The 19,108-nt window shown below is 42.3% G+C and overlaps 1 protein-coding gene across 1 annotated transcript in view; it reads left to right on the top strand.

Annotated features, from left to right (window-relative positions):
* WASHC5 (WASH complex subunit 5) overlaps nucleotides 1-19,108 on the top strand; it is a 69,100-nt gene that overhangs the window by 16,677 nt on the left and 33,315 nt on the right. Inside the window, exons 8-11 of the mRNA XM_021088931.2 lie at nucleotides 5,676-5,789; nucleotides 9,052-9,223; nucleotides 14,517-14,644; nucleotides 18,199-18,328. Of these exons, the coding sequence (XP_020944590.1) occupies nucleotides 5,676-5,789; nucleotides 9,052-9,223; nucleotides 14,517-14,644; nucleotides 18,199-18,328 (544 nt within the window). The remainder of the gene's footprint in view (nucleotides 1-5,675; nucleotides 5,790-9,051; nucleotides 9,224-14,516; nucleotides 14,645-18,198; nucleotides 18,329-19,108) is intronic.

The following is a 19,108-nucleotide window of genomic DNA, read 5'->3' on the forward strand; positions in this document are numbered from 1 at the left end:
GGAGCTATTAAGGTTTGCATTACTGCAGCAATGCATTTGCAACTTTTTAAACATTGTTTCACTTAAAAATAGTCTTTAAAGTTTAAAACTGAGTTAATGTACTTGATGTGTATGAAATGTTTTCATTGCACCTAGAGGTTTTAACATGTACAGTGCATTGGATCCCCATTCTCAGGTAGCAGGTTTTATTTCCCTTCTTACCAGCTCTTGAGCAACAGACTGTCTATAATGAGGGGCCTGAATGAGGAGCTTGACTGATGAGAATAGCCTACAATTTGGAGATGATGCTTCCTATCCACAAATGAATCATACTCATGAGCTGGGAGTTGAGCAACCAAGAGGAAAATTCTGAGTCTGGCCTCATTTACTTAAGCTTAATAGAGAAGTTCTGGCCATAATGCCATACTGAGAACACTTAGAATTAAGGTCAAAGTCCAGTTACATGGTACTTACAAGACATATCCCCCCCCCCAAAAAAAAAAACCACAGTGGTACAATGAAAATTAAGGAATTAAAAAAAAAAAAAAAAAGAGGCGTTCCTGCTATGCACAGTGGGTTAAGGACCCAGTGTTCCTGTAGCCATGGTGTAGGCTGAAGCTGAAGCTTGGATTTGGTCCCTGGCCCAGGAACTTTTTTTTTTTCCCCCACTGTACAGCAAGGGGATCAAGTTATCCTTACATGTATACATTACAATTACATTTTTTTCCCCACCCTTTGTTCTGTTGCAACATGAGTATCTAGACATACTTCTCAATGCTATTCAGCAGGATCTCCTTGTAAATCTATTCTGTTGTGTCTGATAAGCCCAAGCTCCCAATCCCTCCCACTCCCTCCCCCTCCCATCAGGCAGCCACAAGTCTTTTCTCCAAGTCCATGATTTTCTTTTCTGAGGAGATGTTCATTTGTGCTGGATATTAGATTCCAGTTATAAGTGATATCATATGGTATTTGTCTTTGTCTTTCTGGCTCATTTCACTCAGTATGAGATTCTCTAGTTGCATCCATGTTGCTGCAAAGGGCATTACTTTGTTCTTTTTTATGGCTGAGTAGTATTCCATTGTGTATATATACCACATCTTCCGAATCCAATCATCTGTCGATGGACATTTGGGTTGTTTCCATGTCCTGGCTATTGTGAATAGGGCTGCAATGAACATGCGGGTGCATGTGTCTCTTTTAAGTAGAGTTTTGTCCGGATGGATGCCCAAGAGTGGGATTGTGGGGTCATATGGAAGTTCTATGTATAGATTTCTAAGGTATCTCCAAACTGTTCTCCATAGTGGCTGTACCAGTTTACATTCCCACCAACAGTGCAGGAGGGTTCCCTTTTCTCCACAGCCCCTCCAGCACTTGTTATTTGTGGATTTATTAATGATGGCCATTCTGACTGGTATGAGGTGGTATCTCATGGTAGTTTTGATTTGCATTTCTCTTATAACCAGCGATGTTGAGCATTTTTTCATGTTTGCTGGCCATCTGTATATCTTCCTTGGAGAACAGTCTGTTCAAGTCTTTTGCCCATTTTCCCATTGATTGATGGGCTTTTTTGCTGTTGGGTTGTATAAGTTGCTTATATATTCTAGAGATTAAGCCCTTGTCGGTTGCATCATTTGAAACTATTTTCTCCCATTATGAAAGTTGTCTTTTTGTTTTCTTTTGGGTTTCCTTTGCTGTGCAAAAGCTTTTCAGTTTGATGAGGTCCCGTGGGTTTATTTTTGCTCAAATTTCTATTGCTTTGGGAGACTGACCTGAGAAAATATTCATGATGTTGATGTCAGAGAGTGTTTTGCCTATGTTTTCTTCTAGGAGTTTGATGGTGTCCTGTCGTATATTTAAGTCTTTCAGCCATTTTGAGTTTATTTTTGTGCATGGTGTGAGGGTGTGTTCTAGTTTCATTGCTTTGCATGCAGCTGTCCAGGTTTCCCAGCAATGCTTGCTGAATAGACTTTTTTTTTCCCATTTTATGTTCTTGCCTCCCTTGTCAAAGATTAATTGACCATAGGTGTCAGGGTTTATTTCCGGGTTCTCTATTCTGTTCCATTGGTCTGTCTGTCTGTTTTGATACCAGTCCCACACTGTTTTGATGACTGTGGCTTTGTAGTATTTCTTGAAGTCTGGGAGAGTGATGCCTCCTGCTTGGTTTTTGTTTCTCAGGATTGCTTTGGCAATTCTGGGTCTTTTGTGGTTCCATATAAATGTTTGGATTGTTTGTTCTAGTTCTGTGAAAAATGTCATGGGTCATTTGATAGGGATTGCATTGAATCTGTAGATTGCTTTGGGTAGGATGGCCATTTTTACAATATTGATTTTTCCAATCCATGAACATGGAATATCTTTCCATTTCTTTACATCTTCTTTGATTTCTTTGATTAAATTTTTATAGTGCTCGGCATATAGGTCCTTGACCTCCTTGGTCAGGTGTATTCCGAGGTATTTGATTTTGTGAGGTGCAATTTTAAAAGGTATCGTATTTTTGTATTCCTTTTCTAATATTTCATTGCTGGTATACAGAAATGCAACTGACTTCTGAATGTTAATCTTATATCCTGCTACTTTGCTGAATTTATTAATCAGTTCAAGGAGTTTTGGGGTTGAGTCCTTAGGGTTTTCTAGGTATAGTATCATGTCATCTGCATACAGTGACAGTTTGATCTCTTCTCTTCCTATATGGATGCCTTTTATTTCTTCTGTTTGTCTAATTGCTGTGGCTAGGACTTCCAAAACTATGTTGAAGAGCAGTGGTGAGAGTGGGCATCCCTGTCTTGTTCCAGATTTGAGTGAGAAGGCTTTCAGTTTTTCCCCATTGAGGATTATATTTGCTGTGGGTTTATCATAAATGGCTTTGATTATATTGAGGAATGTTCCCTCTATACCCACTTTGGCGAGGGTCTTGATCATGAATGGATGTTGGACTTCGTCAAATGCTTTTTCTGCGTCTATTGAGATGATCATATGATTTTTGACTTTTTTTTGTTAATGTGGTGTATGATGCTGATTGATTTGCGTATGTTGAACCATCCTTGTGAACCTGGGATGAACCCAACCTGGTCATGGTGTATAATTTTTTTGATATGTTGTTGGATTCAGTTGGCTAAGATTTTGTTGAGAATTTTTGCATCTATATTCATCAATGATATTGGCCGATAGTTTTCTTTTTTGGTGGTAAGTCTGCCTGGTTTTGGAATGAGGGTGATGGTGGCATCATAGAATGTCTTTGGGAGTATTCCTTCTTCAACCTTTTGAAAGAGTTTAAGGAGGATGGGCACCAATTCCTCTTTATATGTTTGGTAGAATTCACCTGTGAAGCCATCTGGTCCTGGACTTTTATTTGTAGGGAGTGATTTTATGACCTCTTCAATTTCATTTCTAGTGATCGGTCTGTTCACTTGGTCTGTTTCTTTTTGATTCAGTTTTGGAAGGCTGTAAGATTCTAGAAAATTGTCCATTTCTTCCAGATTGTCAAACTTGTTGCCATATAGTTGTTCATAGTATTCTCTTATGGTTTTTTGTATTTCTGCTGTATCTGTTGTGATTTCTCCTTTTTCATTTGTAATTTTGGTTATTTGGGTTCTTTCTCTCCTCTTTTTAGTGAGTCTGGCCAGGGGGTTGTCAATTTTGTTTACCTTTTCAAAGAACCAGCTCTTGGTTTTATTAATTTTCTCTATTGTTTTTTGAGTCTCTATTTTATTGATTTCTTCTTTGATCTTTATAATTTCCTTCCTTCTGCTGACTCTAGGTCTTTTTTGTTCTTCTTTTTCTAATTCATTTAGGTGGAGGGTTAAGTTGTCAATTTGGGATCTTTCTTCTTTTTTGAGAAAGGCCTGGATTGCTATAAATTTCCCTCTGAGCACTGCTTTTGCAGCATCCCATAGAGTTTGAGAGGTTGTGTCTTCATTATCATTTGTTTCAAGGTATTTTTTAATTTCCTTCTTGATTTCCTCATTGACCCACTGGTTTTTTAGTAGCATGTTGTTTAGTCTCCATGTAGTAGTTTCTTTCTTTTTCCTTTTCCCATGGTTGATTTCTAATTTCATGGCATTGTGGTCAGAGAAGATACTTGAGATAATTTCTATGCTCCTAAATTTATTGAGGTTAGCTTTGTGTCCCAATATGTGGTCGATTCTTGAGAATGTTCCATGAGCATTTGAGAAAAATGTGTATTCTGATTTTTTTGGATGTAGTGTCCTGAAGATATCAATTAAGTCTAACTTTTCTATTGTTTCCTCTAGGATCTCTGTTGCTTTATTGGTTTTCTGTCTAGAGGATCTGTCCATTGATGTGAGGGGGGTATTAAGTTCTCCTACTATGATTGTATTCTCATCAATATCTCCCTTTATGTCTGTTAATATTTGTTGTATGTATCTGGGTGCTCCTTTATTTGGGGTATATATGTTGACGATAGTAACATCCTCTCCTTGGATGTATCCCTTAATCATTAAGTAGTTTCCTTCTTTGTCTTTCTTTATGTCTTTTGTTTTAAAGTCTATTTTGTCGATACGAGCGTTGCAACTCCTGCTTTTCTGTCATGTCTATTGGCGTGAAATATTTTTCCCTACCCTTTCACTTTCAATCTATATGTATCCTTTGTCCTAAGGTGAGTTTCTTGTAGGCAGCATATTGAAGGTTTTTGCCTTTTTATCCACTCAGCCACCAGGAACTTTTATATGCTGCAAGTCAGCCAAAAAAAGTAAAAAAGAAAAGAGAAAGATAAACCCAGCAAATGCCAACCCATAAAGAGCTAGAGAAAAAATACTAAATTACACTGTAACAAATTTTTTTAAAAAATATTAATGGGGGAGTTCACGTTGTGGTGCAGAAACAAATCCGAGTAGGAACCATGGGGTTTCAGGTTTGATCTCTGGCCTCCCTCAGTGGGTTAAGGATCCGGCGTCGCCATGAGCTGTGATGTAGGTCGCAGATGCGGCTTGGATCTGGCATTGCTGTGACTGGTGTAGGCCGGCAACTGCAGCTCCAATGAGACCCCTAGCCTGGGAACCTCCATATGCTGCAGGTGCAGCCCTAAAAAGACAGAAAGATGGAAAAAAAATATATTAGTGGGAATAAAGAGTGATCATATATAAAATTTAAAAGAATAATGTGAAACAGTGCCATTCTTCTCATACAGATTTTGGGAGGACGACTTTAGTTTTTTGGTTTTGTTTTTTTAACAATTATGTTAGCATATAATGGGTTTATGTCATTTTAAATGGATTGATAAGTTTTTTAATTTTCTCAGTTTTAGTGTATAATATATATATATATCAATAGAGATGACCCACATTTGGAAAATAAAAAGTTCTTTGGGGTGTTCAATAATTTCTCAGAGTAAAGATGAGATAAAAATGTCTGGGGAAGCCACTACTCTAGTCAAAGTCTCTTTTTTCTTTCACCTTTCATTTTTCTTCATCTGGGAATCTTAACACACAGCAGTGTGAAAGGAAAACCTTATTTTAGTTATTTTCCCATGAACAGTAGTATTTAGTAGTCATTCTTGTTCCCAAGTGCTCATAAGGGAGACCACTTACCTGTATATTTGGGGAATCTTAGCTTTTCATTAGATTGGAATTTAAACTTGAAGGAATGGGTGATTTTTTTATAATGTTGTATTTTCCCAACACCTTGCCTTGGAGTGAGTGAGCGTTGAGCAAATACTGAATGAATATCTCCTCTTTCAGGTAATTAGTATTTACATGGGGATCACGGTTAATCTAGCAGATGCTTGGGAACCTTACAAAGCTGCAAAAACTGCTTTAAACAATACTTTGGACCTTTCAAACGTCAAAGAACAGGTAGGTTCTGGCTGATCGAGAAGATTGTCAACTGCAAACCTGCTTTGATGGGGTGGGAAATGAACGGAGTAGATATCCCAAACGATTTGGAAGATGTCCTTGTAGACATTGTAGCACAACGATTAATGAGAAGTGAATTTCGCATGCCAGAATAAGACGGTTACAGATTTTTAACTCATATGGGCTGTATAAATGGTAGACTTGGATCCTAGGGAAGATTCGATACCCTAAGGCAAACCATGGTGGAGTTCCTGTTGTAGCTCAGCGGGTTAAGGACCCAGCGTTGTCTCGGTGAGGATGTGGATTCAATTCTGGCCTTCCTTAATAGGTAAAGGATCCAGCATTGCCACAAGCTGTGGCATAGGTTACAGATGTGGCTTAGATCTGGTGTCGCAATGGCTGTGGCATAGGCCACAGCTGCAGCTCTGACTTGACTCCTGACCTGAGAACTTCCATATGCTGCACGTACATCTGGAAAAAGAAAACGAAAAAAAAAAAAAAGGTGAACCAGTATGACGTATGGCCCCAGTTGCCTTTCATTTACTCTTGCTTAGAGACTGTGTCCTTAGGGAGAGAGCTCTCTTCCCCAGTAGCTAGAATCGTAATGCTTTCACCAGTGCAGTGGGTATTAAAGGTGGTAACTGGATGTAGACAATAACCCTTTTCACTGTAATTCAAACTCATTTCTGGTGTGTTAAGTAAGAAACAAGACTAAAGACGGTTATCTCCTTAAAGCTTAAATGGCTTGGAGTTCTCCCATTGTGGTGCAGCGGAAACAAATCCGACTAGGAACCATGAGGTTGCTGGTTCGATCCGCGGCCTCGCTCAGCAGGTTAAGGATTTGGTGTTGTTGCGGGCTGTGGTGTAGGTTGTAGACGTGGCTCGGATCTGGCATTGCTGTGACCCTGGTGAGGGCAGGCAGCAACAGCTCGGATTAGACCCCTAGCCTGGGAACCTCCATATGCCGTGGGTGTGGCCCTAAAAAGATTAAAAAAAAAAAAAAAAAGTTTAAATGGCTACATTCTGTCTCTCTGATGAGAATCCAGAGCAAGAAAGAAATACTTGAGTAAACAGAGGAATCAGAATCTTTTCACTGGGGAGCCTACTTGACATTTCTGAACAGTGATTATCTCCCTCCGCCCGGCTATCTGAGGTTTGAAGTTTCCAAGTGTGGATAGAATAATATTGATTCAAGGAACTTCAGCATGTTTTATTCAAATAAATTGAATTCCATAAATAATGAACAAAATAATTTCAATTTTGGCACATCTCCTAGAAATATATTAGAAAAAGTGACGCTTCCATACTTACCAGCCTCAGAGCATTGATTTTCCACTACTAAAATTCCTTTCCAAAATCCCATCTTCTCATTTGAGACATTGCAAGGTCTTCAGAGGCTTCTGTTGAAACATCTTGTGGTCGTTTTAAATTAACCTGACTAGGTTAATGATGTTTACCATTTAACTCTTGCTTTAGGTAAAGCAGAATGACCAAATTTCCAAAAGGCTGGTCAGTTTTAATATACTGAGGTGTATTTTTTTTTTTTTTTTGTCTTTTGTCTTTTTTTTGTTGTTGTTGTTGTTGTTGCTATTTCTTGGGCCGCTCCCACGGCATTTGGAGGTTCCCAGGCTAGGGGTCCAATCGGAGCTGTAGCCACCGGCCTACGCCAGAGCCACAGCAACGCGGGATCCGAGCCGAGTCTGCAACCTACACCACAGCTCACGGCAACGCCGGATCCTTAACCCACTGAGCAAGGACAGGGACCGAACCCGCAACCTCATGGTTCCTAGTCGGATTCGTTAACCACTGCGCCACGACGGGAACTCCCTGAGGTGTATTTTTTAAGCTTCTATGCATAGAAATTCATGAGTGTTTCTGTTCTGCTCCACCTCCTTTGACAATAATAATAGGAAGAATGGGCAGTTTAGCTTCTGCCAAATTTTTGTCTCTTTCTGTCCAAGTTAGGAATAGGAGGGATCCAGGAACCATCTGATCCAGGTCTCCAGTTTATGTTTGGAGAAACCAATACACAGAAGTTAAATCCAAAGTCAGAAGTTCCTGTCGTGGCACAGAGGAAACAAATCCAACTAGGAACCATGAGGTTGCGGGTTCGATCCCTGGCCTCGTTCAGTGGGTTAAAGATCCGGCATTGCTGTGAGCTGTGATGTAGGTCGCAGACGCAGCTCAAATCCCAAGTTGCTGTGGCTGTGGTGTTGGCCGGCTGGCAGCTACAGATCCAATTAGACCCCTAGCCTGGGAGCCTCCATATGTGGCCCTAAAAAGACAAAAAAAAAAAAAAGAAAATCCAAAGTCATACCAATATTTCTAGATGTTAGTCTTTTAAGTCCAGTGCTCTTTTCAAAAAGGTCTGATAAACCACTTACCTTTGAGCCTTATCAACTGTAGCATATGTTACCTGTCTCATATAGAAATGTTATTTTTTGTCAAGGGATTCATTTGAATAGATTGCCTTTTGAGATAAATAATTCCTTAAAATGTAACTCAATGTGAATTTGGTACAACCACTATGGAAAACAGTATGGAGATTCCTCAGAAAACTAAATATATGATCCAGCAATCCCACTCCTGGGCAAATACCTGAAAAAAACTACAATTCAAAAAGATGCATGCACCTGTATGTTCATAGCAGCACTATTCACAATAGCCAAGACGTGGAAACAACCTAAATGTCCATCAACAGATGAATGGATTAAAACAATGTGGTTCATATACACAATGGCTGGTTTTTATGGCTGGTTCATATACTACTCAGCCATAAAAAATAACAAAATAATGCCATGTGCAGCAACGTGGATACCACTAGGGATTCTCACACTAAGTGAAGTAAGTCAGAAAGACAGATATCATATGCTGTCACTTCAATGTGGAATCTAAAATGTGGGACCAATGAACCTATCTGTAGAACAGAAACAGACTCACAGAAATGGAGAACAGACTTGTGGTTTCCAGCAGGGAGGAAGGAGCGAGTGGAATGGATGGGGAGTTTGGGTTGGTAGATGTGAACTATGACATTTAGGATGGATAAGCAATGAGGTCCTACTGTACAGCACAGGGAACTATATCCAGTCTCTTGGGATAGAACAGGATGGACGATAGTATGAGAAAAAGAAAAAATATATATATGTATAACTGGGTCACTATGCTCGCTGTACAGCAGAAATTGACGGATTATAAATCAACTACACTTTAACCCCCCAGAAATATTTTTTAAATGTAATTCAAGTTTTTTTCCTTTTCCCAGGCAAGCAGATATGCGACTGTCAGCGAAAGGGTGCGTGTACAAGTGCAGCAGTTCCTGAAGGAAGGTTACTTGAGAGAGGAGATGGTTCTGGACAACATCCCGCGGCTTCTGAACTGCCTGAGAGACTGCAACGTCGCCATCCGATGGCTGATGCTTCATACAGCTGACTCAGGTAACGCACAGAAGGCCACTCACCTGTGTCCCTCCATGTAAAGGCACCCTGAATCAAGATCTCTGCGTGATGCAAAGTGGTTTAGCCTTTGGATGAGGTTCAAGTCGCTTTTCTAAGTCATTTTTACTGCACTTTGCACATGGCAGTGGCCCCGAACAGCCCCTGTGTCAGTCAGGCCCCGTTAGGTGCTTAGGAATATGAGGAAATTTACCTCCCCCTGCCCCCCCGCCCCGTGTTTGAGGAGGAGTTTGTCTCAGATAACTGTAGCTACAGGTCTGTGGTCAGCAGAGTAATGCCTTCCCACCCTCCTACCCAGCCCTCCCCAAGATGCCCATGGCCTAGTGTCTGGCACCTGTGGGCATGTTACTTGGCAAAGGGGGGGGGGTTCAAGTTGCAGATGGAATTAACGTTGCATATCAGCTGACCTTAAAGTAATTAGATTATCCCATTGGGCCCAGCATAACTGCACGTATCCCTAAATTGGGAATAGAGGGAGTTCCCATTGTGGCTCAGCAGAAATGAATCTGATCAGGATCCATGAGGATGCAGGTTCGATCCCTGGCCTTGCTCAGTGGGTTAAGGATCTGGCGTTGCCATGAGTTGTGGTGAAGGTCAAAGACAAGACTCAGATCTGGCATTGTTGCGGCTGAAGCATAGGCCGGAGGCTACATCTCCGATTCAACCCCTAGCCTGGGAACCTCCCCATGCCGCAGGTGAGACCTTAAAAAGACAAAAAAAGAAAAAAGGAAGTACCAAAAAGCGAGGGCCCACTCTGCTGAGGAACAGGCCAGACCAGAGTGCTTAATTAAGGCAGATGGGGTCTTAATCTTTTCTGGGTCCTTGCTGAGACTCTGTCATCCGTCAAGTTCAGAAATTTCACAGACTGTGTGAAACACCTCCACAGGATCCTGGTTCGGGGAGTTCCCCTGTAGTCTAGTGGTTAGGACTCAGTGCTTTCACTGCTGCAGCCCAGTATGATCCCTGGTCTGGGAACTGAGATCCCACATCAAGCTGTTGCATGCAGTGGCCAAAAAAACAAAACACAAAAACTCAGTTTAATGGTAGAAAAACAAGTAGGTTGGACTAACACCTAAGCTTATCCAGAGCTGACACAGTTCCTTATACTTAGTAAATGCTTGATCCCCACTCATCACTCATGTGTTCCCTCGTCCAGAGCCACACACCCCTGCCCCTGAGTTGTGTCAATCAGCAGCCCTGTAAAGCCAAGCCTCTGATTTTCACTCAGCAAATTTTCTTGAGCATCTGCCCTGGACCCCCTTTGAATACCTCCTTGCTCTTTCACGTAAGGCTGCATCTCTCAAAACTCTCCAAGCCAGATAATTCTGCAGACCCCCTGATAACACAGGAGCCCCACCTCCAGCCCTGAGGGCAAGGTGCTCTCCCCACTTCCTCTCACTGCCTCGACATTGGCAGGTGGCTGTCCTCATCTTTCATCTCTTTGAAAACGAGTGGAATTTCTCCACAGCCTTCCCTCTTCATGCTAAAAATTTCCAGCATCTTGCACCTTTCGCACAAAGGCTGCTCTCCAGTTTTTGTTTTGCTGTGTTTTGTTTTCATCACTTCACTTGGTGACCTAAATCTCTGTCCAATGTACAGGTTACTCACAGCATGGATACCGTGCCTACAGTTTTTAATCATCTAGTGGATCTGTCTTTAACCAGTTGAGTTTAGGTTTTGCATAAACTCCAGTGCTAATTTGAGGGTTTGACTACACTGACTCAGCTTATAATCTTTTTTACCAAAAGTCATACATTCTATAGCATGTGAACAACTCAAGCTGTCACTTTATCCTATCATAAAGCCACTTGTGGGTTTCCAGTGACTCAGCCTCCTCTTCATCTTCTGGATGACTGTGCCTGACAGCCATGCCCATATTCTGGAAGCCAGTGGTCTCCTGGCTTTATGCCCCTGCCAGGGACAAGCTTGCCCATAGGTCTCTGCTTTTATCTTCGGGCACATCTGTTTTCCATTTCTGAGCTGGCAGTTGTCTGACCTGATTGCACAAGGTCAGAATTTACCAGAAACAGATGATTTGCCTATCTGGTTGTGAGTCATATGTGGGGAAGCAACTGCTTATTTAGCTTTTATGGTGCTTTGGCCCTGGTGTACAGAAGGGAAGGCGTATTTCTCACATGTCCTCCTGTTAACCTGCTGAAAGCTTGTCACCTAGGCTTCAGATGCCTGTGCAGTGCCGTGCAGCTGTGGAAGAGGCAGACCTGAGCCAGCACTGAGTAGGCCAGGCCGGCTGGCTATGCAGGTCTGACCCTGAAGTCCCCACGGTTCTAGAATCTGTTCCCTCATTTCTCTGGGTCTGAATTCTTGAGGGTCAGATCTTAGAGGATCAGGCCCTGAGGAAACTGCAGCCAAATCTAGTTTATACCAAGAAACTACTTGTTAATGCACAGTGATGTCCCCTATCCAAAAATGAAAGCAAATAAGTACCAGAAGATTTCTTCTAATTCTTTTTTTTTTTTTTTTTTTTTTTTTTTTTTTTTTTTTTGCCTTTTTTTGCCTTTCCTAGGGCCTCACCCACAGCATATGGAGGTTCCCAGGCTAGGGGTCTAATTGGAGCCGTAGCCACTGGCCTACGCCAGAGCCATAGCAATGCGGGATCCGAGCCACGTCTGCAACCTACACCACAGCTCACAGCAACGCCGGACCGTTAACCTGCTGAGCAAGGCCAGGGATCGAACCCGCAACCTCATGGTTCCTAGTCGGATTCGTTAACCACTGCGCCATGATGGGAACTCCAGATTTCTTCTAATTCTTTAGATGAATTAGAATTCATATAAAGACAAGTAGAATGCCTTAAATTGGGGGTTGGGGTTTTTTTTTTGCTTTTGCTTAGTTAGGCAAATATGAAGCTGAAAAATTGTCTCTTGTGTGGTCATTGTCATCAGTTCCCATGTATTTCTTCCTAGGTGGTTCTGGAAAATGCATGGGTAAATCAGAACGCTGAAGTTTCCCATGAAAACTGAGCCTTTCTCCAGGCTGTCTAACATCTCCTCCTGATGGAGTAGCTTGGAAATCGTTACATAAAAGAGCTTTGCAGAGTTCCCTTCGTGGCACAGTGGTTAACGAATCCAACTAGGAACCATGAGGTGGCGGGTTTGATCCCTGGCCTTGCTCAGCGGGTTAAGGATCTGGTGTTGCCGTGAGCTGTGGTGTAGGTTGCAGACGCAGTTTGGATCCCGAGTTGCTGTGGCTCTGGCGCAGGCGGGAGGCTACAGCTCTGATTAGACCCCTCGCCTGGGAACCTCCATATGCTTCGGGAGCGGCCCAAGAAATGGCAAAAAGACAAAAATAAATAAATAAATAAAAGAGCTTTGCTCAGGCTTCCCCACAACTGAAGCATCAAGAATACCCCCAGCATGTGCTCATAAAGCATGGTCGTTTGTACACACCGGACAAACTGAGATGCCAGTGGAAGGGCTAGGAAAACGGACACAAGCACAGGAGTCGCTATAGCAACTCTCAGCGGTCTTGAACTTTATCAGCTGTGAACTTTTTGGGAGTGCTTATTGTCTTAAAGTTTTTATTTGGACTTTACTTGCAGTCTAAGTAGCTTGTACTTGGAAATGCTTTTGCCCTGTCCTATTTTCTTATTCCTTCTTATGTAAGTAATTGACCCTGTAAGCCAGTTTCATAAATAGCAACATTTTTTATCCTATATACTTTTTTATGTAATGTTTGTTTTATTTGAAATAATTTAGCATAGCAGCTGAGTGGATGACCAGGGGATTAAGGTATCTTCTGTTTTATCCTGGGGTTGGTCACTGACTAATTTTGTGACCGTGGCCTTGTAGCCATAACCTCTCCAGGCCCCCAGGTGGCAGATAATCCAGGAACCTCTGAGTGCCAGCCATGCCTTTACAAAGAGGAGAATGGTCTCAGGTCTGGTTCTTCCTGTTTGGAGGTGCCATATCTTTGTATGGGTAACCCTGCTTCCCTGTTGTGTCTCTGGCCCCCAAGACCATTCCCGGCTCGATGCTTTACTAGGAAGACTCAGCATATGCCTTCCTTTCTGCACACCACAACCAAAGCAACATAAAAGCTAAACCAGCAGTTGCTTTCCCCACAGATGACTCACAACCAGATAGGCAAGTCATATGGCTATGATTTGTTACAGGGAAAAGCTAGAAAGCAAGATCGGTAAAGCGAAAAGGTGCCTGGGGTGAAGTCTAGAGGCAACCAGGCACAAGCTTGTAGGAGTTCTCTCCCAGTGGAGTCACACAGGGTGCATCTGATTCCCCGAGCAATGAGTTATGACAGTACATGTGAAATGCCGCCAACCAGGAAAGCTCATTAGAAACTCCTTGCCCGGGGTTTTTATTGGGGGCTCATCAAGGCAGCCTCTATCTGGCAGGTGCCAAAACTCCAAACTCCCAAAAGAAAAGCAATGTTCCTCGTAAACCATATTGTTTGTAAAAAGAGTTAAAGTGTAGGTAGGCCATTCTTACCACTTCTCAAAATGGTGAGAACTCTCCCCAAATCTCAGTTCCCCAAAGCCAGCCAAGAGGCTACCTTGCAAATAGACCTTTTGCAAGATAACAGTCTCGGGCCTGCTATGTTAATAACTCTTTTCTGCATACCTGTCCACAGTCAAATGGCTAAGAGATCAATGCCTGAAACAGAAGCAGCTTCAAACATACAGGATACAAGAAGGCCAGCCACATAGGAAATGGTGCCAAAAGGCTCAAATCATCATATTGGACAGTTGATAATAAAGCAACTCTAGAGTGCTCACAAAATTTGGAACCCCTGTTCTCAGTTTGCTTTTATCATTCAACAATATATCAGGACGTTTCATGTCAATGTCATATTTAACAGTTCAGTTGTGTGTACTCCATCGCATAGATATAATTTATTTACCATCAGTTATTGATAAATATTTTACTTATTACTTTTTTTTTTTTTTTGCTTTTTAGGGCCAAATGTGCAGCATATGGAAGTTCTCAGGCTAGGGGTCAAAACTGAGCTGTAGCTGCCAGCCTGTGCCACAGCAATGCCAGATCCAAGGTGCGTCTGCCACCTACACCACAGCTCATGGCAACACCAGATCCTTAACCCACTGAGAGAGGCCAGGGATCGAACCTGCATCTTCACTGTTACTAGTCAGGTTTGTTACTGCTGAGGAATAATGGGAACTCCCTGCTTATTATTTTTTGAATGCTTAAAAGAAGGAAAATGAAAGTATTTAAGAGTCTATCTTATTTATTATGGATATTTTCAATGCATTTATAATTGGAAACTCTTTTCTTTCTCTTTCTAGCCTATGACCCAAACAACAAACGCCTTCGTCAAATCAAGGACCAGATTCTAACAGACTCTAAGTACAATCCCAAGATTCTATTTCAGTTGCTCTTGGATACTGCACAATTTGAGTTTATCCTCAAAGAGGTAAAAATATTGAGTGACCTGAATAATTGCTAAAGTCTTAGTTTTTTATGCTTAAATTTTTTTAAAAAAAATTAGGATTTAGTAGCTGTGTCTCTGATTCAGGTACAGATTCCAACTGTCTGAGATAATTCTTACAGGCAAAGGACAAGATTAAACCATAAGTATTTAGTGCCTGTTGTCATTAGGGATGCAGGGATGGGGAAAAGTGCAGAAGACAGTGGAGGTGACAGTCTCATGTGGAATGTGAACAGTAATCAGAGAATTCCACCCATGAAAATGTCCATAAAAACTGAGGTGTCCGTTCTAAGGGAGAGGACCTAATTCTCTCCCTAAAACAAAGGATCCTGTCCTAGCTTGGATGACTTCCCAGAAAAGCAAGAGCTTCTCCAGGGAGCTGAGGAAGGGGCCGTCGGCATTAGCTAAGACAAAAATGGGGAGTGTGATGGAGAACGTTCCCAAGAGAGCACAGACTATGTCTCAGTCCTCTTGGATGGGGAAGAGCCTGGCCAGTTCAGGGACCTGAACGACCAGTTGGCTGTGGGGGAGAGAATGCAAGAGAAAGGTGGTACGAAGTGAGGTTACAGGTGGGCAGCCTGTGCTGGGCCTTGCAGGGTGTTAATCTTCATCTTAGAAGCCACGAGAACCTGTTGGGAAAGGCTTCAGGAGGGTGGGTGCTTTGCATTTGAACAAAGTTGTCTTAAGAACTTTGGGGTACTTGGATTCATTGGGCTTGATGAGTCCCCCAAAAAGCCTCTGTGGGCTTAATAAAAACAGCAGACACGTGGGAATGTCAGGTTCTGTGAACAACTGGGATTTGGATCAGGTGACCCCAACAACTAGCCCCAGACATTAATGCCCATTCAGAACCAACACTCACCTTGCCTCCATCTGGTTAGTGGTTGCTGGATGTTTATCTTCTAGGTATGTGAGGACACTGTTGTCTTAAGTAGATGCTGCTTATTAACCAAATATAGTGCCTGTGCTGAGTATTTTCAGTAGTGTGTCTGGATATAATTTTATAAAATCAGAGAAGTGCTACCCCTTTTAAATTTCATTAATATTGTTTTCCCTCAAATCAATTGTGGGATTTTTTTGTGGGGGTAGGGGGCATTTTGTTTTGGGGTTTTGGTGGTTTTGTTTTTGTTTTGCTTTTGGGGGACGAAGCTGCAGCATATGAAAGTCCCAGTCTGGGGTTGAATAGGAGCAGCAGCTTCCAGCCACAGTAATGCCAGATCTGAGCAGCGTATGTGACCTACGCCACAGCTTACAGTGACATTGGGTCCTTAACCCACTGAACCATAACGGAAACTCCCCCTCAGATCATTGTTGGCTACCTCCCCCTCTGTTCCCAGCTGGGTGCTAGGTCTTCCAAATGAACAAGGCATATCCCACCCATCAAGTGGCTCCCAGTGTAGCAGGGAAGAGAAGCAGAGTAAGCCAAGAGGAGAAATAGGAAAAGATGCAGGAGCAGGAACCAGGCATCTTATATCTTAGTTAGTTGGTCAGAGCAAAACTGGCCATGCAGAGGCAAGTGAAGGTTGCCCACAAGGAAGAAATGGCCTCAGTCCAGTTAGGATCCTGCCCCAGACCGAAGAGTTCTGGAGCTCAGCGTTACTGAGTGGACAGCTGGACAGGTCTGGGGCTTCTGCCTGACCACGCCTGCATTTCTGATCCTAAATCTTTCTCTGGGATCTGTTGCAGTAGAATGGGCAGCTCCATTCTGTTTATTCAGGTAGAAAGACAACAGAAGACGAGCCTAAGGGAGCACCAACTCATTGTTAACCGTCTCAAAGAAGAGAAAGATCTGGTGGAAAGAGAGGAAAGAAACTACTCTATACAAGTTGAGCAAAACCATGAGATATTTTTATTTCTGATATTTCAGCTTGGCTCTTTCACCTGTATTTTCATCTCTCCTACCTCCCACCCATCCCTTTTTCTAGAACCATTTTCTTTTTTTTTTTTTTTTTGTCTTTTTGCCATTTCTTGGGCCGCTCCCACGGCATATGCAGGTTCCGAGGCTAGGGGTCCAACCGGAGCTGTAGCCACCAGCCTACTCCAGATCCACAGCAACGTGGGATCCAAGCCGCGTCTGCAACCTACACCACAGCTCACGGCAACGCCAGATCATTACCGCACTGAGCAAGGGCAGGGATCGAACCTGCAACCTCATGGTTCCTAGTCGATTCATTAACCACTGCGCCACGATGGGAACTCCTAGAACCATTTTCTGATTCTCCTGTAAGCACACTAATTGGGCGTATGTATCTCCCAGTCTTCAGAAGGTGTATCTCCTGTTTGAAATACCATCTTCTGTTCTAACAAGTTATGAAGACGTGAATTCAGCCTGTGAATGAGTGTTTGAAAGGCTCGAAGCCATTTGGTGTGTAGTGAAGGCTCTGGGTGATATTTTATTTTATTTTATTTATTTATTTTTTTTGGCATTTCTTGGGCCGCTCCCGCGGCATATGGAGGTTCCCAGGCTAGGGGTCGAATCAGAGCTGTAGCCACGGGCCTACGCCAGAGCCACAGCAACGCAGGATCTGAGCCACGTCTGCAACCTACACCACAGCTCACGGCAACGCCAGATCGTTAACCCACTGAGCAAGGGCAGGGACCGAACCCGCAACCTCATGGTTCCTAGTCGGATTCGTTAACCACTGCGCCACGACGGGAACTCCATGGGTGATATTTTATTGTTGTTGCTTCTCCAACAACAACAAAAAATAGAGTGGGCTCTAAATAAGTCTCACTGTTCCTCATCCTATTACTAATTTCATTGACTGACCATCCTGCCTGATCATAAAGATTCCTCTTCCGCTGGCACCACAATACCCCACCCTGCCTTGATCCTCTCATCCGCAGATGGACTCTCTCAACCACGTTGCTTATCTTTTCAATATTCATTATACTGCTGAGGAACGAAGAATGTCTTAAGGGAAAAATCAGTATTCATGCCTCTTTACCTCTTAAGAGCTCAGTGAAATAAACCCTCTGCCTTTGTGATATACCTTAAATATGTTGTTAAATTTTTTTAAAAAATTTCTTCCTCAGTCCAAGTCATTATAGGATTTTGGTTTTATAAAGGAGCAAATTAATAAAGGTACAAGAAAGAACTTTGGTAGATGATTTAGTTCATTCTCTTATCAACCAGTAAGAAAATATTCAACCTTCCTTGGTTAATTAACGTAAGAGTCACAGAAATTGTTGCCTGGAAAGGCCCTTAGAGCAGCGGTCACCAAGCATAATTTCACATTAAAATGCTGATTCCTGGGCCTACCTAAGCCCTTCTGAGCCAAAATCTTCAGAGGTGGGGTTCGGGACTCTGAAAATTTGAACGCCGTCCAGGTGATGCGTCTGTGCACCAGTCTTAGAGATGGTCTAGCTTTGCCCCTCAATTAGTATAAAGTAGTATTGCTTAAGAGCTGGCATCAAGCCCGATATTGATTTTAGACACCTATTTTTATAATAAGTTGGGCTTCACTCAGGCTTTCTTAGTCAGCTGCCTAAGCTGGATTTTCTCTTAAATCAGTAAATCTCTTCCTTCTCTTCAACAGATGTTCAAGCAGATGCTTTCAGAAAAGCAGGCCAAATGGGAGCACTACAAGAAGGAGGGCTCAGAGCGGATGACGGAGCTTGCTGATGTCTTTTCAGGAGTAAAACCCCTCACCAGAGTGGAGAAAAATGGTAATTGCTGAAGAGGAAATCTTGGTGTGTTTGAAATGTGCACACAGATTGTTGGAAACGGACAGAGGAGAGAGTTTTTATGTGTCACCATTGTGTGCTAGGATGGTGCTAACAGAGATCCGCAGTTGAGTTTTGGCTGCTCTAACCTGTGTGCTCTTGGGCAGTCTCGGGTTCTCTATGAACTTCAGGTTTCTTAGCTTTGAAAATAAGAGGTTAGGCTAAGTGGGGAATCTCTTAAACATTGGTTCATAGTGTTTTATAGCATCATAATCTACCCCCCCCCACCTCCATAATGTGCAAAACTAGTGTGTCATTTTATGTGCATGGGGGAGGCTTAACTTTCGTCTTCTCAGAAGGATATTTCACCCAAGATATTATTCCTTGCCAACATAGGTGTTATCTAAAAGTCGTATCTTCCAGTCCTGTTTGGTTCTTTTTCACTGATGCATCAAGTGGCGCAAGAGGAGACCTGCAGACTGTCTTGAAACTAAACCTAGCTCAAGTTTTACTTTAATATTTTCAACCCTGCTTCTTTTAGGAAATTTTATCTATAGGAAAATCATGATATCACTTCAAATTTTTGTATAGAGAGGGTCCTTCCTTTCAGATTGCCCATGGGAAGATCATTCTGAATTTTAAGGTGACAAATTGAACTATTTTTTCTTATGGTTAATATTTGTTTTAACTATCAAATTTATTTCCGATAAAGTTAATTATACAGAAGAAGTGATTAATGCTATAGCTTTTTATTTTAAAAATAACCTTGCTATTTTTAATTAG

The sequence above is a fragment of the Sus scrofa genome, chromosome 4 (assembly GCF_054392235.1).
Source record: "Sus scrofa isolate SSC_HxYL_T2T_F1_AM1 chromosome 4, Sscrofa_HxYL_maternal_Yorkshire_Landrace_v2.0, whole genome shotgun sequence".
In the NCBI taxonomy this organism is placed as follows: domain Eukaryota; kingdom Metazoa; phylum Chordata; class Mammalia; order Artiodactyla; family Suidae; genus Sus; species Sus scrofa.